Consider the following 22746-nt stretch of genomic DNA (forward strand, 5'->3'; position numbering starts at 1 on the left):
GATGGTACAGTGTCCTTGTGTGGACTAGAATGCTGTTTGGACAGGACATCAGGTGACAATGGAAATTAGAGCAGTCTCCTGAAGTTTTGAAACATGCTGATGATAATGATTAAGTGTTTAATATTGAGACTCTAAAGAATAAGGAACCTAGTTCACAAATTTGGGAAAAGGATGAGATTGTCCAAGCTCAGAAAGATGATCCCATACTCAAAACCATTTATGAAGCAGTATTGAAGGGTGAAACTCAACTGGATACATTTTTAAACCTGGAAAACTTATATTTAGATAAAGGTGGATTACTCTTATCTAGACAAATGGAAGAAGGAAGGTTGAAAGTGAAAATATTGGCGCACCAACTCAAATGATTCCTTGGATTATGTACAATTTCCATTATTCTGATTTGGCAGGACACCAAGGATTTTCTAGAGCTTGGGAAAGAATAAAGGATCGTTACATCTGAAAAGGTATGAAGAGTGACATAATCACATATGTCAAATCATGCCATAAGTGCTAAATAAGATCCCCTTTCAGAGGAAAAGCTCCACTACAACCATTTCCATTTGAAAGGTCTAGTTGGGATTTCCAATCCCAACTAGACCTTTTCAGGCTGTTGCTATTGATGTAGTAGGTCCACTGCCAACTACTAAAAAAGGCAATAAGTATATTCTAGTATCCATAGATATGCTAACTAGATTTCCTGAAGCAGTCTCAATGAAGGATCAAACTACAAAGACTATTACAAGAAAGTTCTTGAATATGATAATTTGTAGATATGGAACTCCTCAGACCCTTACTTTCAGATCAAGGAGCAAATTTTACAACTGAACTGTTATTTACAATTATGTAAATTACTCAATGTTAGGAATATTTTTACTACACCTTACCACCCACAGTGTAATGGTTTGTGTGAAAGGCTGAATAAAAATATCAAGCAAATACCTTCCAATCTGACAAACACTAAAATGAATGATTGGGACATATATCTTTCTCAAGCATTATTTGCATGCAGATCTGCTTTTCATTCTGCTATCAAAGAAAAACCATCTTTTGCTTTATATGGCTTTGATCCAATCTTTCCTAATGAACTTGTTTCAGTCATTCCTAAAACAGGATACAATGACATAAATGAGTATCTGGAAATAGTAGTAGATAAATTTTCCACTACTCACAGATTAGTAGGTGAAATAAGTAAATTAAGTTCGCAGAAAACTAGACAGTATAGTAAATGTTTTAGAAAGTATAAGTCATTTGCATTAGAAGATTTAGTATTGTTAGATGATAAATCTAGTATAAAAAAGGGTTGGAAAATTTGATAGGAAAGCTCCAGGTCCATATAGAATTCCAGACCAATTTTCTCCTGTGAATTTTAGGATTCAAGATGTCAAAAATCCTAGTAAAATTATAAGTGTACACTCTGATAGGTTAAAAAGGTACTTTTTAGGGAGTAGAAATTTCATTACAGTAGGACACAATATGAATGAACTATTGAAAGATGAGGGTTGTTTTCCTAGTACTAATTGTGCATCTCACTCACAATTCATATTTCAAATACACTGCAATGGAGAAAATGAAGTTCGGGTAAAACAAAACCTAAATGCAAAAAATTTCAAAAACCCCAGAGTATATAATTCAGATAATATAGAACATAAGAGTGAAGGTAATCAAATAGACTCTAACATGGATGAAATAATAGCAGAATATCATAGATTAGTTAACTTAGAGTTAAATAAACCAGAGGAATGTGAAAATACCTCTTCTTCTTTCACTACGCATTATTCCTGCTTCCTATGCAGGGTCCACGTGTTACTTAGATGCGACTTCTTGTTAATACCACTCCCAAACGACCTGTTGCCTAGCCTGCCGCTGGGGGGGGGGATACATTTTTCGTTGTAGTAGCATATGTTCATGGGGACAGTTTGCCTGCTTGCTCGATGAAAAACGCCAGATATTGGAAAAAATTCTACTGCCCGCACCCAAGACCGGCTAACTTGGCTATGGCAGAGGAAGATCATCAAATTCCTCACGTCTTCAACAGGAATCTTAGGAACACTAAATTAGCTGTATACAAGACAGTGTTCAAACCAGTTTTAACTTATGGATCTGAGAGCTGGGTCAGAAGTAAAACACTTGACCAAAGACTAGAGACTGCAGATATGAGAGTCCTGAAAAAGATTAGAGGCGTGAACAGATGGCATCAGTGGCAATATCATATTAAAAACGAGGATATTAGGAAAGAACTAGATATTGTCAGCATCCAGGAATGCGTTAGCAGAGCTAATTACAGATGTTGTGGTCACTTAAAGAATGGCGAGGAAAGATTAGCAAAACAAGTGTTCTCTGCCAGGTTGGCAGGAAAACGAACCACAGGAAGACCAAGATATAGGTGGATTGATACGGTAGAAAGTGCCTCAGACGATAGAAATATAAGATCTGATAATGTTGGAGTCTTTAAGTAACAGACTGATTTGGAGGAAAATTGTAGATAGGAAGTTAGTAATGATGTAAATTTTTCATGTAGTACTGTCATATCCTGTACATCCCTCGAGGGTACATGTCAGGAATTTGATGATGACGATGATGAAATTCCGAATTATCTCAGGTATCAGATGATTCTGAAACTAGTGATTCAGAGATTGTAAATAATGATAAGCAAGAATCACGTTATTATTTAAGATCTAGGGATAAGCATTAAAAGTTTTGTTAAATATAGGTTAAATATTTAAAAATTAAAAAAAAAAATTTTTTTTCAGAGAAAGATGAAACCAATGTAAAAATAATCATAATTTAAAATTCTGAATATTTTTACAAATTGTTTATGTTAGTACGTTTATTAGTTTTGGTTTCATAACATGCATTGTCAGCACTTGCGATGTGCATGTTATTGATGTTATTTTGTCAAAATGAAATGTAAAGCATTTAAAAAATTCATGTACTTACTGGATTTGGATAGTTGTGTTACTTTTAGAAATTTAAAATTATTAAGTGTTGTGTTTTATGAAGACATTTTCGCAACGCTAACAGAGACGAGACGTCAGCCATTACACCTAACTTCTTGCTTGCCACTTTCATGAAGTGCGCATGCTCACTGAGGAGTTTGATAGGTGACTGGCAGCTGACAAAGGAGAAAACAAGAGAGCGTTCCAGAAGAAAAGAGAACACAGGCCAGCATATATTTGGATTTTGAGGAAATTAAGTTTTTTTTTTTATGTGACAATCAGAGAAAAATTAATAGTATAACTGCAAGTTTTTAAAGTGGAGGAGTTAAGCCTGTCAATAAGTATTAGTAAATAAAAGAAGATATTGCTATTGATGTTCTAAAGGAATGTTCGAGGAAATGCTGATTGGAAAATTTCATCTATCTAAGGACGCTGGATCTAACTGTTATTTCTACTGGTAAAGGAGATGGAATTTAGTCAGGAAGAATTAATGTGTGCTATATGAGAGTGATGAGAATGGATCCTGTGAAAAAGAAGAAGAGAATCTTATATCTTCGGAAAAGGGCCTTAACAGAGAAACTGGTTAGGAACATTTTGTTATTGTGTAAACAAGTGGATGTGATGAAGTATATGTTAAACAAATCTGTAATAGAATGAGTTAGAAAATGGGTGATCTCTTAAGTGTAAGTTTATTTTAAAAGGTCTTGGATCCAATTAATTTTGTAGTTAGTTATGTAATTTTGTTTGAAGTGTATATATATTGTTTTTGTTTTATTAAATGTGTATATTTTTGTATTTGGTCTTGAGTCAGTGATTTTTTTGGATTTTGAAAGAAACAGTAAAAAAGTCATAGCACCAATCAGAGTGAACCTTAATAATCATAATTTAAAATTCTGAATATTTTTACAATATGACACCAGTAGCTGTCTTAACAAGATAAGATGAAATGAGATTAAACCTAAGTGTTAAGTTTAATGATCTGTCATGGCAAAGGAATTTTGTTTCTTGAAATCTAAATTAATGATCTGATAGGGTAGTTAAGATTATCTACATACTGTATTATATCTGTCAACTGCTTGTACGCTTCAGCAAGTATGCCTATTTTGCAGGATGAAAACCTGAGTTTCTGGGAAGGGGAAAGGACCATGGTACTTCTTTTTCAACTGAAATTAAAGCATTTACAAACCTTCTTTTCATCTTATGTGGGATTTGAACTGGAAGTTTTTCCATCCAAAGGGCACTGTTGTACAGAAGGACTGAAATGTGGAAGCTGTAATCTGATTGTAAATACAGGTATCCCTTTCTTCATGAGGGATTTGAATAATGCAGTAAAATTAATTGCGATAATCCCTTTATATACGTGCCTTTAAATTTGCCATGCAAAAAAAATGCAAGCCTCAAGGAGTGTTTCCCGGCCAAGAGAAAGAAAATTGTGAGCATGATGACGTCATTCCTTCCATACAGCAGCACTCCCAGAACCTGAGAGTCAGCCAGTTACTTCACTGCCAGCATTAACAGTGGGTATATTACAAGTTCCAAATGTTATTCTGTATTTGCAAATTACATTCTTCATAAATTTTACAGCCTATTAATCACGTCAAAGAATAAGAGCAATCCCACAACCGGGTCGTTAAGTGAAAAAAAGAAGAGGAAAGTAATTACTTTAGAGATACAAAACTTGATATAATTAAAAGATTTAAACATGGTAAAAGTAAAAGTAAGATTTCAAGCGAATTTAGTTTTAATGAGTCTACAATACAGACTATTTTATCCAAAGCTGATGAGAATTGGAGCAAGTAAAGTTGCATCTACATCTGCAAGTATGCAATGTACACATAAATGAAGTGCTATAAGATCTGTTGATTATTTGGCTGGAATCAAAAGGAAATTCCAATTAGTGCCTATATCACAGCCAAAGCTCTAAGCCTTTTGTCAAGACTTAAAGAGACTAAATATAAAAAAGACAATTCAAAATTCGCAGCTAGCAAAGGCTGGCTTCAAAATTTTAAATCTAGGGCTGGACTAAATAAAGAATGTGAAAATAACAGGTGAAGCTGCAAGTGCCGATGAAGATGCTGCATATACGTTCCCTGCTGAGCTGCAGAAAATTATCAAAGAAAATAATTAAAATTACCGCCAAATTTTTAATGTAGATGAAACTGGCCTATATTGGAAAAAAATGTCATCTGGAACTTTTATATCAAAAAAAGAAGCAGCACAGCCTGGTTATAAAGTATCAAAAGATTGCTCAACTGTCATGCTTGGAGGAAATGCTAATGGAGATTTTAAACTGAAACCATTGTTTGTCTATTGAACTCAGAACTCAAGGGCTTTAAAATGATGTAACAAGAAATCTTTACCTGTAATTTGGTGGAAATCAGAAGGCTTAGGTTACCCAAAGCCTATTCAAAGATTGGTTGAAGTCTTGTTTTTGTCTGGCAGTTGAAGCTTATTGCAAGAGAAATAACTTAGCTTGCAAAGCTCTTTTGCTTTTAGATAATGCACCTGATCATCCAAATTCTCTTAATCATATGTGTGAGAATGTGAAAGTTTTATTTTTTCCACCAAATACGACATCATTGCTACAATCCATGGACATGGGCATCATTGCAACTTTCAAAGCCTATTTTCTTAAAAAGACATTCTCAAAGGCAGGAGAAACAACAGCGATTATGCTCCAAGAATTTTGGAAAAATTTTAACATTAAACACGCAATTGAAAACATTCATGTCTCGTGGGAGTAAGTCTTCTAGCTGCATGAGAACTGTTTGAAAAAACCTTTTGGCAGAATGCACTAATGACTTAGGTGAGTTTCAAAATCCTGTGAACAATGTGGTTGAAGAAATCATTGCAATTTGTGAAGACCTTGGTTTTGATGGTGTTGATGCAGAAGATGTTAAAGAATTATTGGAATCAAATTCAAAAGATTTCAATGACAATGATCTTCTTGATCATTGTCATTGATCAAGACAGTTACAACAACACACACATGAAGATAAAGAACAAATGAAATGTGAGATGGAGTTCCAAAGGAGATAACAATCAAAGAACTAGATGGAATTTGCAGTTTAGAATCACTTAAGCAGCAAGTAATGGATATGGATCCAGATGTTAACTGAAGAATGCTTGTTTGTCGCATCTAGAGAGTCATTTTGCTTATCATAGAATTTATGCTGATAAGAAAAAAACTAAAACTGTTCAAATGACTCTTGATAACTTTTTTTGATAAAAAATTACAGTAACTAATGTAGGTACAAGCATTTATTAAACATTTGTTTACATTCATTTTTTTTATCTTTTCTAAAAGTGTACCATATAAAACAAATTTTCACCACTGATGATTATATTTGATTAACACGATTTTGATATACATGGTAACATCGAGGGATACCTGTACATATAATTCATCGATATGATTAAGTAGCACACGTAAATCACTTATCAGACTGAGAATACTAAACATAACTTTTCAAGGAAATTTAATATAAACCACTTTCCTGTATATATGTATGTATGTGTGTGTGTGTGTGTGTATATATATATATATATATATATATATATATATTCTGAAGTTGAAGACATCTCAAAGACAGAGGCTGAAACATCAGATGTAATAATTTACATTTTGAATAAACTTTATTCTCTTAGACAAAAATTTGATCCACAAATCTTTCATAAGCGATATTACATGAAGTGGTTGGACTCTTAGGCTGCATATAGCCTGAACTTGGAGGCAATTATTTTTTATTTGGTAGGTTTTAATTAGTAAGTATCATCTGCATAGATAATCCCATCGACTGTGATAAAAGTCTCATTTCTAAGATAAGAGCAAAGGCTTAAAGATCCAGATAATGACTTTTACCAAAATGTATTCAACAACATGGAAAGAATGATGGTAAGATGTAACGTGACAAATATATATAAATTCACCATGCAGAAGTGCACTAAATGTTATCATACAAGTCCTGACATTCATCATTTAGCAGACAACATTTGTGCATTACATGACTAGCCTTTGTTATTTTATTCCTATTAGAGAAAAGTTTAATATTGTAATAAATAAAGAGAAGACATTCCACTGGAAATCTTGCAACATATTTTATATGTTATTATTCCTATTCCTAAAAAAGAAAAACAATTTCTATACCTTTTCAAGTTTTGACTTTTTAGGCCTTTTACTTTCCACAAGGTAATCACTGTCATTATCTGACTGTCCAACCAGATTACTGTCACTATCCTGTAAAATATATAGCAAATAATAATAACTAATGAAACTCCACAAACATACATGTATAATATTAAAAATATCTTGTGGTTCTAAAATTAGCACCTCACTGCAAAAAAAAAAAAAAAAAAGTACTTATTAGGCTTCAGTATTAAATAGTATCCTATCAAAAGTCAAGAAACATAAGCAGGTATAAATAAAACGTCTTCATTGATTTAAATTAATAATATAATTTCCTGCCTTTTACTATAACTGCTTCAATGCATTTTCCAGATTCTATACTTTCTGAAAGAAAGTCAGTGGTATTATGTCCACTTCTCCTTTAAAACATCAGTAAATTCCACTAATGAACACAACTGTATTGTGATGCATCCAGTGAGAAAACTGGCAACTCCATTATCATGGGACAGATCAAATTAAGGGACCTTACTTAATATACCATTGCACCAGACCTAGTTGAAAGACTTGGAGATGTCAAGTGCAACACTTGGGATTTGTTAAACTTTTTCAAGGTATTTTTCCGTAGTAGGTGACATGTGGGCAGATTCCCTGTTGATTTGTAATGGTGAACTCCAAGGTAAATTTCATTTATTAGCAGAGTACCTTCAAGGTAGTATAGGAGTCTAGTGTTGATCTCCATTACTTTTGAGATGATTTGAAGTGAGAGATATTGGGCAGTAGTGTGATGGTAAGGATTTATCATCCTTGGGAATAAGATGGACATGGGCTAATTTCCAGAGTGCAAGGTAGATACTAGTAGAGTAACAAACCATAAAGAGGCAATAAAGAACAGGTCTACTCTGGAGCACAAATCTTCAATAACTGGAAGAATGCCATCAGGGACATGGGAGTTTTTGGTATATAATTTGGACAGTATTCTGGACAAAATACAACATAGATGATTTTGATAAGTGCCCCAAACCATTAAAAACACTCAATGCCTCCTCCGACATCATCACTTTCTGATGTCAGAGAAGGCATTGAGTGTTTTTAATGGTTTGGGGGGCACTTACCAAAATCATTTATATATGTATTTTAGGAGAAGTATAATGCCAAGAGACTGGTTTTTTCTGTGGGTGATGATGCAACAGACTAATCTGGGTACAGTAGCAGTTATAGCCAACTGCTTTGGCATGAAACCAAAAGACACAACAGCCATTTGATGCAAGTTTCCTGCTTTTGGCTCTTCGGAAATCAGTTTTCACATTGTTTTAAGTTGTTTTGGGCTTGGGTCAAGTAGTGAGGGTGATGATGCAAGGAGGAGTTCTTGATTATTGCCAGTTTTGGTATGCTTGGTTCTTCATTTTTACAGCCTTGGCACATATTTCTGAGAACCAAGACTTATTTAAGTAATAGGAATTTAGCATAAATAGGGAAAATATGCTTTCATGTTGGAGAGGATTACTTCAGTAAGGCTTTCATTGCATAAGCTTGGGTCAGAAGACCAAAGACAAATGATCCAACCAAGAGAATGAGGCATAGAAGTCTCATTGGTCATTCCACTTGGAATTCTTATAATACAACTCTTGGTTGGGAATGGCAATGAGGGTTGCTTGGTGGGAGGAGAGATAAGCACAAGGGTGAGATCTGAATTACCTAAGGGCAATACAACCTTCACAGTATACTTGGAAGAATTACTAGTGAGAAAGAGGTCCAGAGTGTTTGGAGAATGGTTAGTTATCTAGTGCTTTAGCAGACATACAAACAATTTGTGTATGGTCATTTGTGATGCTAAATACCTGCTTGGTCTACACAGATGGAAAAGAAAAGCCATTTGGTACGTCAACATTAAAATCACCAAGGAAGATGAACACAGTTTGAAAAGTTGGACTGAAGGAAATCAATATTTAAGGAGAAGAAGTCAAAAAAAGTTCAGAATGGTTGATGGCATTGACAGAGACAGCATATGAATTTGACAAAGTGAGGTAGGGACATTTTCAGTAAAAGTACAACCTCCCACCACCACCTCAATGAGCTGGAAAGAAGATACTTGGAAAAGTTGAAATGGATAGTGCTTGAAGAGAATGAAATTTGGGTTTCTATCAAGAAAAGCAGGTAGGATTTTGCAAACTGGAAATGAAAGTGAACACTGTTGAGGTTGGAGCTGAGAACACATATACATTGTTGAAGTAGATCTAAAAGTTTCTGTAAAGTTTGTTGTTGACCAAATGGTCGCCATACATGGTGACCATTTGGTCAACTTTGCTTCATTCCCTAATGAAGTGCTCAATTTCTGCACTAGTATTCAGCTTTTGTAGTTGATGTTCAATGTTTCACTGTCACCTTGTAATTTTCTTCCAGCTGTTGGAAAAGATAACTTTTCCAACAGCTGGAAGATGATACTTGTTCATATGCAGAAGATAAGGTCAGACTGAGCTAGTCTATACGATTAGGGAGAAGTGACTTTGAGGTTGTTCACAGCCATTAGTTCTAATGTGCTTGCCAGTGTGAGTGTCACAGGTTATTTTCATTAGTTCACAAAGAAGTTCCATCAGTCCCTTTTGTTTGTGGGTCTGAAGCAGTAGCATTTGGTGATTTTTCTGGAATCAAAACCAGATTTTTTGGTTGATTTGATGTCATCCTTCAGCATTTTGTCATTTTCAGTGTGAAAGTTTAGGATAATGACATACTTTTTTTGTTTTTTGCCTCAATTGAGTTGTACACTGTAGCATGATGAGGCTACAGAGCTGGCTGGTGATTTTTCATCGAGGCATTGATTGTGGATCTGTTCTGGCTTGGCTTCAATTGATTTGATTTTGGGAAAGATAGTTTTGCCAATAGCAATAAGGTGCTGCTCCAAGCTTTCAATGTATTTTCCTAAGTTTAGGAACTATTTCACTGAAAAGAGGCCGATTCATATTCATGTGGAGTTTATATGCCAATTCCCCAAGTTTTATGCAGTGATCATGCAACCAATGGCAACAAAAATCACATAAAATACCTTTTTAAGTGTCTGTGACATCTATTCTACAGCTGCAACATTTGACGACTTCACTGGATTTATTGGTGCTGGGTGCTGGCTGAGAATGCCATTGGCTATAACTAGAATGCTCTCTGCAACTGTGGGGCTTTGTTATGTTATCTTTACTTTTTTGCAATAGGTGGCAGGTGCTTGCATGTGGCTTATATTGACCTAATAAAAAGACTTATAGACACTGAAGGAGTACTTATATGGTTCTCAGTGATATTAAATCCCTCTTGACTATTTCTCCCTACCACACATAACATATACCACGTTTTATATATACTCAACTCTTGAAAGCAGGATAAGGTTGCTTTGGTGGTGACAGCATTGTGAAAACAACCTTTTGAGGTTGTGCTATCTCGACACATTAGCTATTTTATCTGTGATGTTTTACAGATGTATCGTCAAGTGACTGTGCACTCATTTATCTTTTCTTGCATGTTTGTGGAATTGTTAGGCGTTTGTTATAGGATGTTATTCATAACTTTTAGAGCTTACACACATTATTTACAAGAATCTCTCATAAGTAATCCATTTCTTGTTCCTTTTTGTTATTGTCACCAGATAACACACGTCTTTAGGGAATTTAATGATACTATGTTTCTAGGCAGAGCAATGGTGAGAAGTGGGATGCAATAGATATCTGCCAATTTTGAATTTTTTTCCTCTGTGTGTTTTCCTCCAATGGGAAGAAAAGGATAGGGTTACTATTAATTAACCCTACATGCTCCATTATATACACTGCATATATTACATATAGCTTATAAATAATTGATTAACATTTATGTTAAATTTATGTTTACATTTTTGTATCAATATTCATATTTACATCTATATGTACACTACTGGCCAAAATTGTGGAAACCTTTTGGAAAAAGAGTATTTTTGAGGGTGATGCTCATAAAACCTTTTTTTTTTTGGTGTAATACCATAAAATTATATATCAATGGAAAGTTAATTTAATCAAGAATGTAATGCAATAACATTTATGAAGGATTTTTTATTAGAACAGCAATTATAAAGAAGAAAATTGAAACACAGAAAAAAATGAAATATACAAAAATTCTCACAATGTGAGTTAATACATAGTTGGGTAACCTTTAGCATTAATTACGGCCTTACAATGCCTTCCCATGGAGTGAACCAAATTTATTAAGTTCTGCAGCTCTTATAATGTGAAACCAAGATTGTATTATTGCTTCTATTAATTGGGTTTTATTGGTGGGTTGCTTCTGACTAACAAGTTTCTTTAGCCGGTGCCATAGATTTTCGACTGGGTTAAGTTCTGGGCTATTCCCAGGCCATTCCAGCAGTGGAATATGATTATCTTGAAACCACTTTTTGCACACAGCAGCAACATGACATAGAGCTGAATCCTGTTGAAATATAAATGCTTCATTATCTTGGAAAAGATCACATGCAGAAAGATTCAGTTTGGGCTCAAGTATTTCATTTATGTATTTTTGGGCATTTATATTCCCATTAATCATGCAAATTCTGCACACACCTTTTGATGTCACAATCCCAGATCATAATACTAAGTGGGTGTTTCACGGTAGGTGTAATGCAATCAGGATGCAAATCTTCTCTGATTCTTCTCCTTATGTATTTTATGCCATCACTACCAACCAGGGAGATTTTGGTCTCATCACTCCAAATAACACTGTCCCATTGTTCCACTGTCCAGTTAATATGGGTTTTAGCCCAGTTTAATCTTTTCAACCTTTGTTTGAGAGATAAAAATGGCGTGTACAGAGGATTTTGAAATTGGAAGTGATCACTATTTAGTCTTGAGCAGGATAAAATTGAATTTCATAATGAAAAGAACAACATGTAAGAAAGTTTTAAAGCGAATAAAAGTTGTGAACTGTAGCAGCTCTCAGATGTGAACTGTAGACTAAAATACACAATCATTATTCAAGAAAAAATGAAAGAGTTTGAGAACAGAGACCAAACCTTGGAGATTCAGTGGCAAGCCTTGAAGAAAACCCTGATTGATTCAGCCAGAGAGGCATGTGGTGAGGTTGTCTGTAAGGATAGAAAAATCAGAACTCCATGGTGGACATAGGAAGTTAAAGAGGCAGTGAAAGAAAAGAAGAAAGCATATCAAAAGTTCCTGTCAAATAAGTAAGCTTCTGCTCTTAGAGAATACAGAGACAAATGTAAGAAAGCTAAACACTGGGTAAAACTAGCCAAACAAAAGTCATGGGCTTTGGTAAGAACATAGAAAATAAATATCACGAAGGTGGCAAGATATTCTGAAGGTTGTTGAAGAAGCTCAGAAATGGAGGAAAGAGTGCTGTAAAAGGAGTTAGAGATGATAAAGGTGACATGAAAACAGGAGAAAAAGATATCCTTGAAGTATGGAGTAATTACTTCGAAAAATTGCTAAATGAAGCAGGCAGTGAAGACAGCACAATGATAAAAAACACTGACCAGGCATGCATCAGGAATACATATCCATACTTGAAGTATAAAAAGCCATCAAAAGCCTGAAATGTGGAAAGGCAGCAGGAGTAGATGATATTCGACCAGAAATGCTTAAGTATGGAGGTATAAAAGTCTTACAGTGGCTGCACTGCATAGTTCAGAAGGCCTGGACAGAGGGATAAATTCCAGATGATTGGAGTAGAGCTCTCATAGTACCCATATATTAAAAGAGAAATAAAACTGAATGTGAGAATTACAGAGGTATTTCTCTACTGAGTGTTCCTGGTAAGAGATATGCAAGTATACTTGAGAAATGGTTGAGAAGGATTGTGGAAGAGAATCTTGGTGAAGAACAAGCTGGATTCAGGCCAAACAGCGGTTATAGGATCAGATTTTCACTTTACGACAGATAGTTGAGAAATCATGGGAATATAACAAAGATCTGTATTTAAGTTTTGTAGATCTGGAAAAGGCATATGACAAGGTGTCAAGAGAGAAGTTATTCAAAACGCTACAGTTATATGGTGTCAATGGGGCATTATATCAAGCAATACTTAGTCTTTATTTGAGTTGTAAGTCAGCAATTAGAATTGAAGGAATAACAGGAAGGTGGTTTAATGTTAAATCTGGTGTCAGACAAGGATGTACTTTATTCCCTCAGTAATTCATTATCTATATGGATCACATATGAAGGAAAGTGATATTAAACCTGATATCAAAATGGAGATGTTAATCTCAGCTCTTTGCTTTATGTAGATGATGTTATACTTCTAAATAAATCCACTACAAGTCTGCAAGATTCCTTGACTAAATTGAAAAACTGTTATAATAGATAGGGTATGAAGATCAGCATTAACAAAAACAATGAAAATAGAAAGAAACCCTGAAGATCTCAACTGCACTGTGAATGGAGAACCTATAGAACAAGTAAAACATTTCAGCTACTTATGCACGATTTTTAGTGAAGACAGTAAAGTAAATATGGAAATAGACAACAGAATCAACAAAACTGGTATGGTAGGAAGCCAACTGAATAAATTTATATGGGAGAGAAATTAGCCAAAACACTAAATTACTTGTATACAAGACAGTATTCAAGCCAATTTTAATTTATGGATCTGAAAGCTAGGTCAGAAGTAAAACACTTGACCAAAGACTAGAGAGTGCAGATATGAGAGTCCTGAGAAAGATTAGGAGCATGAACAGATTATTATTATTAAGTGACCCCTCCAGGGAGTCCAAAGACTCGTCAAGGGAGGGCACCTACTCTACAACTCTCTGTCTCCACTACTCAATCCGCCAACTACAACGAACCGCAACTACAAAAACTGCTACATCTACCGCCTACCACCACTAGTATTTTCATAGACAATCACAAACATCTATCCCCATGGCGGGATTCGAATCCACAGCCTTTTGGCTGGAGAGCGGATATGCTAACCACTCGGCAGACCAGGCCTGCATGGCATCAATGGCAATATCATATTAAAAAACGAGGTTATTAGGAAAGAACTTGACATTGTCAGCATCCAGGAATTCGTTAGGAGAGCTAATCTCAGGTGGTATGGTCACTTAAATGGGACTACAGAATGGGAGAGGAAAGATCAGCAAACAAGTGTTCTCTGCCAGGTTGGCAGGAAAAAGACCCAGAGGAAGACCAAGATATATGTGTGGATTGATACAGTAAAAAGTGCCTTAGAAGCTAGAAATATAAGATCTGATAATGTTGGAATCTTGACAGGTAACAGACTGATTTGGAAGAAAATTGTAGATAGGAAGTTAGTAATGATGTAATTTTTCATAATTTTTCAAGTTAGTAATGATGTAATTTTTCGTATCCTGTACACCCTTAAGGGTATATATATATATATCAGGAATTTGATGATGATGATGATGATGATAACATTCTATAATAAACCCTTAATATAATCTATAAGGGTACAGTCACTTTCTTCACATCAAAGAGCATCACAGATAACATAGCTGAGCTTAAAAAAAAACAGCAACCTTAAAAGAGCCTTTATGCATACAAATATCTTCACAATATTAAGATCACCGAAGCAACCTCATTACCACTCAAGAAGTTAGGTGCATATAAAATTTTCTGTCCATGTGACATATTTTAAATGATAAACAGGGCATACAAATGGCCTTGGTTCATACCACTACAAACGAGAAACATGAATGTTATCTGAGAATTAACAGGAAGGCCATATTTATAGCTATATTCTGAATTGTTTTTTTTTTTAAGTTTCCTACCAATGAAAGGCACATAGACTGTGTTCGGGCTAAGCAAAGCACTCCAGATTATTTTGTAATCATTTTTATTATTTTATTGATTTTTTATTTATTTATTTCTTACATAGGTTCAGAAATCCTGCTCTAGAGTCTAAACATGAAACTTTTTTAAGCCACTTCAGGCCTCCAAATAAGTGGGATAGTAGTCTCACTCCAGATGATGAAATTTATTTACCACGAAGACAATCACAAGCATCTATGCCCACAATGGAATTTGAATCTGCAGCCTGTTAGTTGAGAGTGAGTATGTTAATAATTAGGTCAATCAGGCAAGCTGTATAAAGAAGCCTCAGAAATGGGACAATGTCCAACTCAATGTAAAAAAACAAGCACTTATTTTAAACCAACCTTGATGAGTGTACATAAAAACCTAAAATTCACAGAACTAGATTATGATTTATGTTATGCAGCAACATGAAGAATAACCTGTATGTAACATCTCAACCTGCTATTAACTATCATTTTAACAAGAATTCAATTCACATAGTTTTTAAGAATCATACTTCTCCTCCATGTTTTCAAAATGATAACTAAATATAAACTATTCAGTTGGTATCAGGAGCCTGGAAAAAGTATTTATTGGTATGTTACTTAATACAAAGAGTCAAGAACACTATATCATGATGGAAGGAATGGTAAGAATGTGTGTAACAGCAACTAAGTTATATAAGTTTGTTAATGTTACAAATATGCTTAATATGGAGGTGATTATTATGAACAATGAGTCTGTATTCATCCAGTTCAGAATTATTAAGTATATGCAAAGATTACTTATGATTAGAATGATATGAATATGAAAAACAGGAAGGAGTAGTAACAGCATTCAACAGCAAACTTGAGGATAACCTTCTCAATTACAAGGAAGTTTCAAGTGAAGTTATGTAGGCAAAACTGAAAATGGGGAAATTAACAAAGAAACTAATTTGTGCTTATGGGCCCACAGAAGATTAGCAAGGTAGAAGGTGGAAGAATTTTTCAAGCCACTAGAACAGGCAACTGACAAAGAAAATGGAAAAGTCCTTGTTGGCAATCTGAACAGCAGAGTAGGAAATAAATTCCAACTGGCATATATAAAAGTTTTGAGAAAAATTTAGAGAAAAGGATTATAAAACTAATAATAATGTTAAGTTTCTGCTGGATTTCTGCTCAGCTCAGGATATAGACTAGTCAAGGTTAACAGCATAAACCAACATAAAAACATCCACAAGTTCGCAAAGAAAATCCTTGTTGACTATGCTATTGCTGAAAATGGTATCTTCATTCTGGTTTTCAGAATCTGCTAGTATAGAGGATTTGAAATTTTAAGTGATCATCGCTCAGTTTTAAGTAGGATAAAAATGAATATCACATTGAAAAGAACAACATATACGAAATGAACTAAAGAATTAACGTTGAAGAGTATCCTTTCCTTAGTGTTACATGGCGATCAGCATTCATTTTGGACAAATTATGGACTCTACAACCGAGTTATAGATAATAATATTTAATTTCCCGACGTTTAGACCTTCATATTAATGTCATTATCTGGAGTATGCACTTATACATAGCTAAATTATATTTCACACATTATTCTAAAGAGACAATGATTTGATCAACAGTTATTCTAAGAACCTGACCTCTAGTGAAAATAAAATAAAATAACTACATCAAAAATATATTCTATTTAAGACAACATCAGAGAAACATTCTTTCATATAGATAGTTTTATTACAGTAAAAATGATGTCCTAATTTAACATGACAATTCTTATATTAGATTTAAAATCCTGGATTATCTATAGTCCTATTTATAATTAACTCTTGCTTTACACAGTACTTTGCTTTCTCACAATTTTTTCTGTATTCTCTAAGAGCACAAGCTGACTTACTTGCCAGCAACTTTAGATATCCTTTCTTCTTTTTCTTCACTGCCTCTTTAACTTCCTGAGTCCACCATGTAGTTCTGATTTTTCTATCCTTACAGACAACCTCACACATGCCTTTCTGGCTGAATCAATCAATGTTTTACTCAGGATTTGTCACTGAATCTCCAAGGTTTGGTTCTCGTTTTCATATTCTTTCATTGTTTCTTCAACGATGGTTGTATATCTGAGTCTACAGTTCACCTCTGAAAGCTGCTTAACCTTGATTCATTTTAAAACTTTCTTATATACTCTTCTTTTCAATATGAAATTCTATTTTGCTCAAAACTAAATAGCGATCATTTCCTATTTCAAATCCTCTGTATACTCTTGTGTCCTGAACCACTGGGAAAACTGTATGAAGAGTCAATGAGACTGTTCTTTTTTTTCTTATGTCTTCTGCCCTATGTTCGAATATGTATTAACACAGGTAACCTCGTATAACACGGTTTCAATATGACGTGGTCTACAAATTGTAGTAACCCTTGTTGAACGTGGTACTTATACAATGCGGTTTCGATATAAGACGGTCTCTACAAACTGTAGTAGCCCTTTATCTTTTCATATATTTTTCAAAGCGCAACTTGAAAATCAAATTTTATCTTCGTTAAATTTGCATCTGCCCATGTAGTCATAAGTAGCGAATTTATATTAGGGGAAATACCCTTTAGCACGCATGTATGTCAATTGTTTACCGTATAAAGTATTTATTGTTGAAAATTGTCTTCGTTTTCTGCCAGGAAATTACTTGAATTACATAAAAATATATTTTTGTTGGATATGTCATTGTTTATATAATCTTTAAAAAAAAAAAGATTTCAGAACCTAACCCTACTTTTTTTTTATGTGTTCTGAGTCTCGCATAAGACGATTTATATAACGTGGCATTTTTGTGGAACCTAACATCTGCATTATACGAGGGTTACCTGTACATAGATTATACAATTATGTACTAATATGTGCCTTCCATATTCTTGGGATTTTTAGACCCTCATTATTGTTAAGATTAGGGTGGTTGATAAGAATCTCACAGTCCTCCTTAAATTTACATTCATACCATGTTTTAGTGTGATGTAAACAACAGGTGCTTTTCCAGTCAATTCCATGTAAAGTGTTCAGGGTATGATCATAAAAGCCAGCTGGACCATAATTATTATATTTCATGTGTCGTTTATGTTCCTTTGTTCTGATAGGAATTGTGCATCGTATTTCTCCTATATAGGGCAAATTACAGGTGCAATGAATACAGTATATGCCAGGATGGACCAGCAGAGGGAGTTTGCCCTATATAGGGGAAACAGATTATATATTATATAGCTATGTTGGAACATAGATTATGTAACTAATCCGCATCCTGAACAGAATCCAGCAGACATTTACCATTATTATTAACTTTGTGCTTTTCTCCAAATTTTCCCAAAACATTTTTATATGTCCGGTAATCATTTCCTGCTCTGCTGTTTAGACCAACTTTTCCTTTTTCATTCAGCTAGCTGCCCTCTCTAATATCCCAAAAAATTCATCCATTTCTTCCTTGGTAGAACCCGTTGTAGAAGCATATGCTCATTGTCCAGTTCTCCATTCTGATATTTGCCCACAACACTCTACTTGATACTGCCTACCATTCAAGAAGATTATCCTGATATTTAGTTTTGAACACTATAGCTGCTCCCTCTTTGCCCTGATTGTCATTGCCTGAATACAACGTTTTGTATTTGTCACTTAGAAAGATCTCGCCTGTTTTTGTCTTCTTTCTTTTTAGTTATGCCTATTATATTGATCTGGTACTTATCCAATTCTCTGCTAGTTCCATTTCCTTTCAATTGATGAGTGTTATGTTGATACTACCAATCTGGAACTCTGTCGATGTTGAGTTGGAATGTGTTCCAACTCTATAATTTCCATCCATCCTCGTTAGTTCAGTCTACAGGTAGATACCTAACAGTGTGCATCATGAAAAGGTGAGGATTAGGCATTAGGTCAGCATTCCTTAAAAGGCTACATGGAGGTCTCTTCTCAGTTATACAGCTTTGACCCTTAAGTACCTCAATAGTTGACTAAAAGAGGTCAAATATGAAGGTGCATTAGTTTTCCAATGACTACACTGCATAATTCAGAGGGCCTGGTCAGAAGGGCAATTCCAGGTGATTGGAATAGAATTCTCATAGTTCCCATTTATATAAAAAAAATAATAATAATAAAAAAAGGAGGGGGGGGGGAAATAAAGCTGAATGTAAGAATTACAGAGGAATTTTTATACTAAATGTTTCAGACAAGATTTATGAAGCATACTTGCATAATGGAGCGAATACACTTGGAACTTGGAGAAGAACAAGTTGGGTTCAAGCCACAAGGAGGCCATCAAAATCAGATTTTCACCTTAGGACAAATAGTTGAGAAATCACAGTAAAATAACAATGACTGTACTGAAGTTTTGTAGATCTGGAAAAAGCATATGACAAGGTAACCAGAGAAAAGTTTTTCAAAATTCCACAATTACATGGCATATATGGAATATTATACAGAGTCATAACCTATCATTAAGTTGTAAGTCAGCAGTTTGAACTGAAGAGAATGCAGGAAGATGGTTTTGATGTCAAATAAAAATAGATGTACAACAAGGGTGCATCACTATATGGATGCCATCATGAAAGTGGTATTTAACCTAATGGCAGAATCACAGATATCAAACAGTTATTTGCTTTATGCAGATTCAAACACATTCAATGCAAATCTCTGTTGTAACAAGCCAGAAGCCAGCTATAACAAATTATAGCAGGAAAATCAGCAATAAAAAGACCAAAACTACAAAAATATACAGGAACACAGAAAACTTTAGAAGCGTTCTCAAAGAACCTATAAAACAGGTAAAATATTTTTGCTATTCAGCTGCAGTTTTCATTGATATATATCCAAATTAAATAAGAAAACAGACAACAGAATAACCAAAGCTGGTGAGGAGCCAGTTGAATAAATTTATATAGAATAAGAGAGAAATCAGCTAAACTAGCACAATGCAAACCAGTGTTCAAACCAGTTAGTTATAAGTTACAGATTGAGTATAGGTTAGAAATAATCCATTTGATCACAACCTAGAGACCACAGATATGAGTTTTGAGAAAAATTAGAAGAGTGAATAGCATCAACAGCAGAATCCTATTAAAAAAGAAGATATTAGGAAGGAACTTGACATTATTAGCATTCAGGAATGTGTGAGCAGAGCTACTCTAAGGCTGTCACACAGGTCACAACAGAATAGGAGAGGAAAGGTTAGCAAAACAGGTATTTGATACTAAGATGACAGGAAAAAAACCTAGACGAAGACCAAGATCTAAGTGGACTGATTCAATCAGAAGTACCTTAGAAGATCAAAATATTGCATATGACAATATTGGAGTATTGACAAGTAATACACTAATTTGGAAGAAAGCTGATAATAGGAGATTAGTAATAATGTAAACTTAATCATGTGGTACTGTCATAGTAACCTGTACACTTCTAGAGGGATGTATGCCGCAAGGAGGATGACTGCTCATCTGATAGAAAAGAGAGATGGTGTAAAAGAGCATCTAAAAATGATAAAAAGTTTGAAAAAAAAGAACGAGCGATCTGATAAACTTAACAATCAATGGTAAGAAGGACAAAAGTGATACAAATGTAGAAGAAGTTAAAAACAAAGTGTAGTTAAAGGTAAGGTGGTGAATGGCATTGACTTTGAACAAGCATGTAGCTGTGTAGAAAGGTTTATGTATTCGTCGTTTAGGTTGTATAATTTTGACGGTATATATCAGAACACAGAATTATAAGTAAATAATTATTAATTGATTTACTGCTGATATTTCGCTGGTGTTATAACCAGCATCTTCAGAGAACAAAAACACAGCTTGTCACAGTATGTAAGACTACAACAACAAAGGGACTAGTTTAACAAAATTGCAGCAACAACACAAAGACTAAAATCCTAATTAGGCACCCTCTATCTAAATATATATATATATATATATTGTAGCAATAACACAAAGACTATTTGTTGAGATTCGGAATATGTTTCAGGGATTCTGTACAGTACTTTGTTTTCTTCCGGTTGATCCTGTGTGCAGGTGTATTATCCAAAGCATGGTCTGCTAGGCCCGACTTGCCATAGCTTAAATGCACTAAGAATGTATCCAATGTGATTGGACCATGTTGCCAAATAGCAAGCACATCGTCAACATAGTGTAGCCAAAGTTGGTTGTGGCTGTATTGATAGCTAGTTTTTTCAGTGATAGTGCCAGTATCTTTTATGTTCACTGATGCGGATGTCCACAGTTCTTCCTGTTTGACCGTAGTAGGCTTGATCACACTAGCAGGGTACTTCGTAGACTCCTGGATGTGATAAAGGAGGGATGCTGTCCTTGGGTGAACAGATGAGAGTTGCTAACTTGACACACAGAGTCTGAATACAGTGCACAGTTTATGTTTATTGAGAATTCCAGACAACTTTTTCTGATGTGCCTTGAACGTATGGGATGGTGACTGTTTTGTTGTAGTTCTTCGTGATGGATAGTGAGAGGGATTTCTTAGGAGCATTTAGTATTTTATTTATCTTATGGGGATTATAGCCATTGGCCAAGAAAGTATGGCATAAGTGAGCCAGTTCAGCAGAAAAAGCATTGTCATTGGAACAGACTGCTCTTGCTCTGTGGGTTAGCCTTTTTAAGATACCATACTGTTGAGAAGGGTGATGGTGTGATTGTTGTTTGTGTATCTCCCTGTATGTGTGGGTTTTCTAAAAACTGAGAATCATAAGGAACCATCTAGAAGACGTGTGATTAGTGTATCCAGGAAGGGCAGACAGTTATTAGCTTCCAGTTCCATTGCAAAGTGGATTTTTGGATGTTAGCTATTTAAATGCACTAAGAATGTATCCAATGTGTTTGGGCCATATGGCCGAATAGCAAGCACATCGTCAACAGTGTAGCCAAAGTGTTGGCTTGAGAGCGGCTGTATTGATAGCTAGTTTTTCCAGGTGTTATATGTAGAAGTTAGCTAAGGGGAGAGAGCCCATAGCTGTTCCATCTAATTGTTTGTATATTTTCCCTTTCCATGTGAAATATACTGCATGTATTGTGAATTTAAATAGTTCAAATATATCAGGGGGAAAGTGTGACTTTAGCAGATTAGGGGCTTCAATTAGTGGTATATTTGTGAATAGTGAGGTGATATCAAAGCTCACCATTAAGGCTGAGCTTTTTTTAAGGTATGGTGTTCTAAAATAATTTTTAGATAGGCAGAATTTTTGACAAAGGAGGGAGAATTGTTTGTGAGAATGGCTAGCAGCTTGGCTAAACATCTAGCCAGTTTGTATGTGGGACTATTTATACTATCTACAATACAGCGTAAGGGTGTACCTTGTTTGTGAATTTTTGGTGCTCCATATATCCTGGGTGTTTTAACATGGAAGGGCTCGAGTTTGTTTACTGTTTCTTTGGGCCAGGAAGTGACTTTTTTTTCAGTAATTTACGCACCTTATTCTTTTGTGTGTTGGTGGGATTGTGATCTATAATTTTGTATGTTGACTGATCTTATAAAAGCGTGTGCATTTTGTTTTCATATTCTGTTGTGTCCATCATCATGGTTGTGTTCCCTTTGTCTGCTTTTGTTATGATAATCTGGTTATTATTATGTAACTCTTTTAGAGCAATGATTTCCCTATGAGGGATATTATTTCTGGGAGACTTAGACTTGATTAGGATGTTGGCCACATCTAAACATATGTTATTGGCTATTGCTGGAGGCAGGTCGTATATTCCCCATTCTACAGATGCCATTATTTTGGCTTTTGGAACTTGTTTGGGAATAATGGCAAAATTGTGCAACCGACTTAAAGCACTAATGGCTTCTTTAGGTGAGTGATGATAAATTCACAATGACGATAGATTCACAATTTCCAACAATGCAGTGCTACACAACGACTGCAACTACAACAAGATTGTGTCATTGCGAATTTATC

The 22746-nt window shown here is 34.8% G+C and overlaps 1 protein-coding gene across 4 annotated transcripts in view; it reads right to left on the reverse strand.

Moving 5' to 3' along the window:
* The window catches only part of Mi-2 (chromodomain-helicase-DNA-binding protein Mi-2 homolog), a 692327-nt gene that overhangs the window by 590046 nt on the left and 79535 nt on the right, over nucleotides 1–22746 (reverse strand). For all 4 annotated transcript variants that reach the window (XM_090390662.1, XM_090390660.1, XM_090390659.1 and 1 more), the window contains exon 3: nucleotides 7084–7173. In XM_090390662.1, coding sequence (XP_090246788.1) covers nucleotides 7084–7173 — 90 coding nt within the window. The remainder of the gene's footprint in view (nucleotides 1–7083; nucleotides 7174–22746) is intronic.

Source organism: Typopeltis vanoorti, chromosome 3, assembly GCF_054136105.1.
Source record: "Typopeltis vanoorti isolate ZY-2024b chromosome 3, IOZ_Tvanoo_1.0, whole genome shotgun sequence".
Taxonomy (NCBI): domain Eukaryota; kingdom Metazoa; phylum Arthropoda; class Arachnida; order Uropygi; family Thelyphonidae; genus Typopeltis; species Typopeltis vanoorti.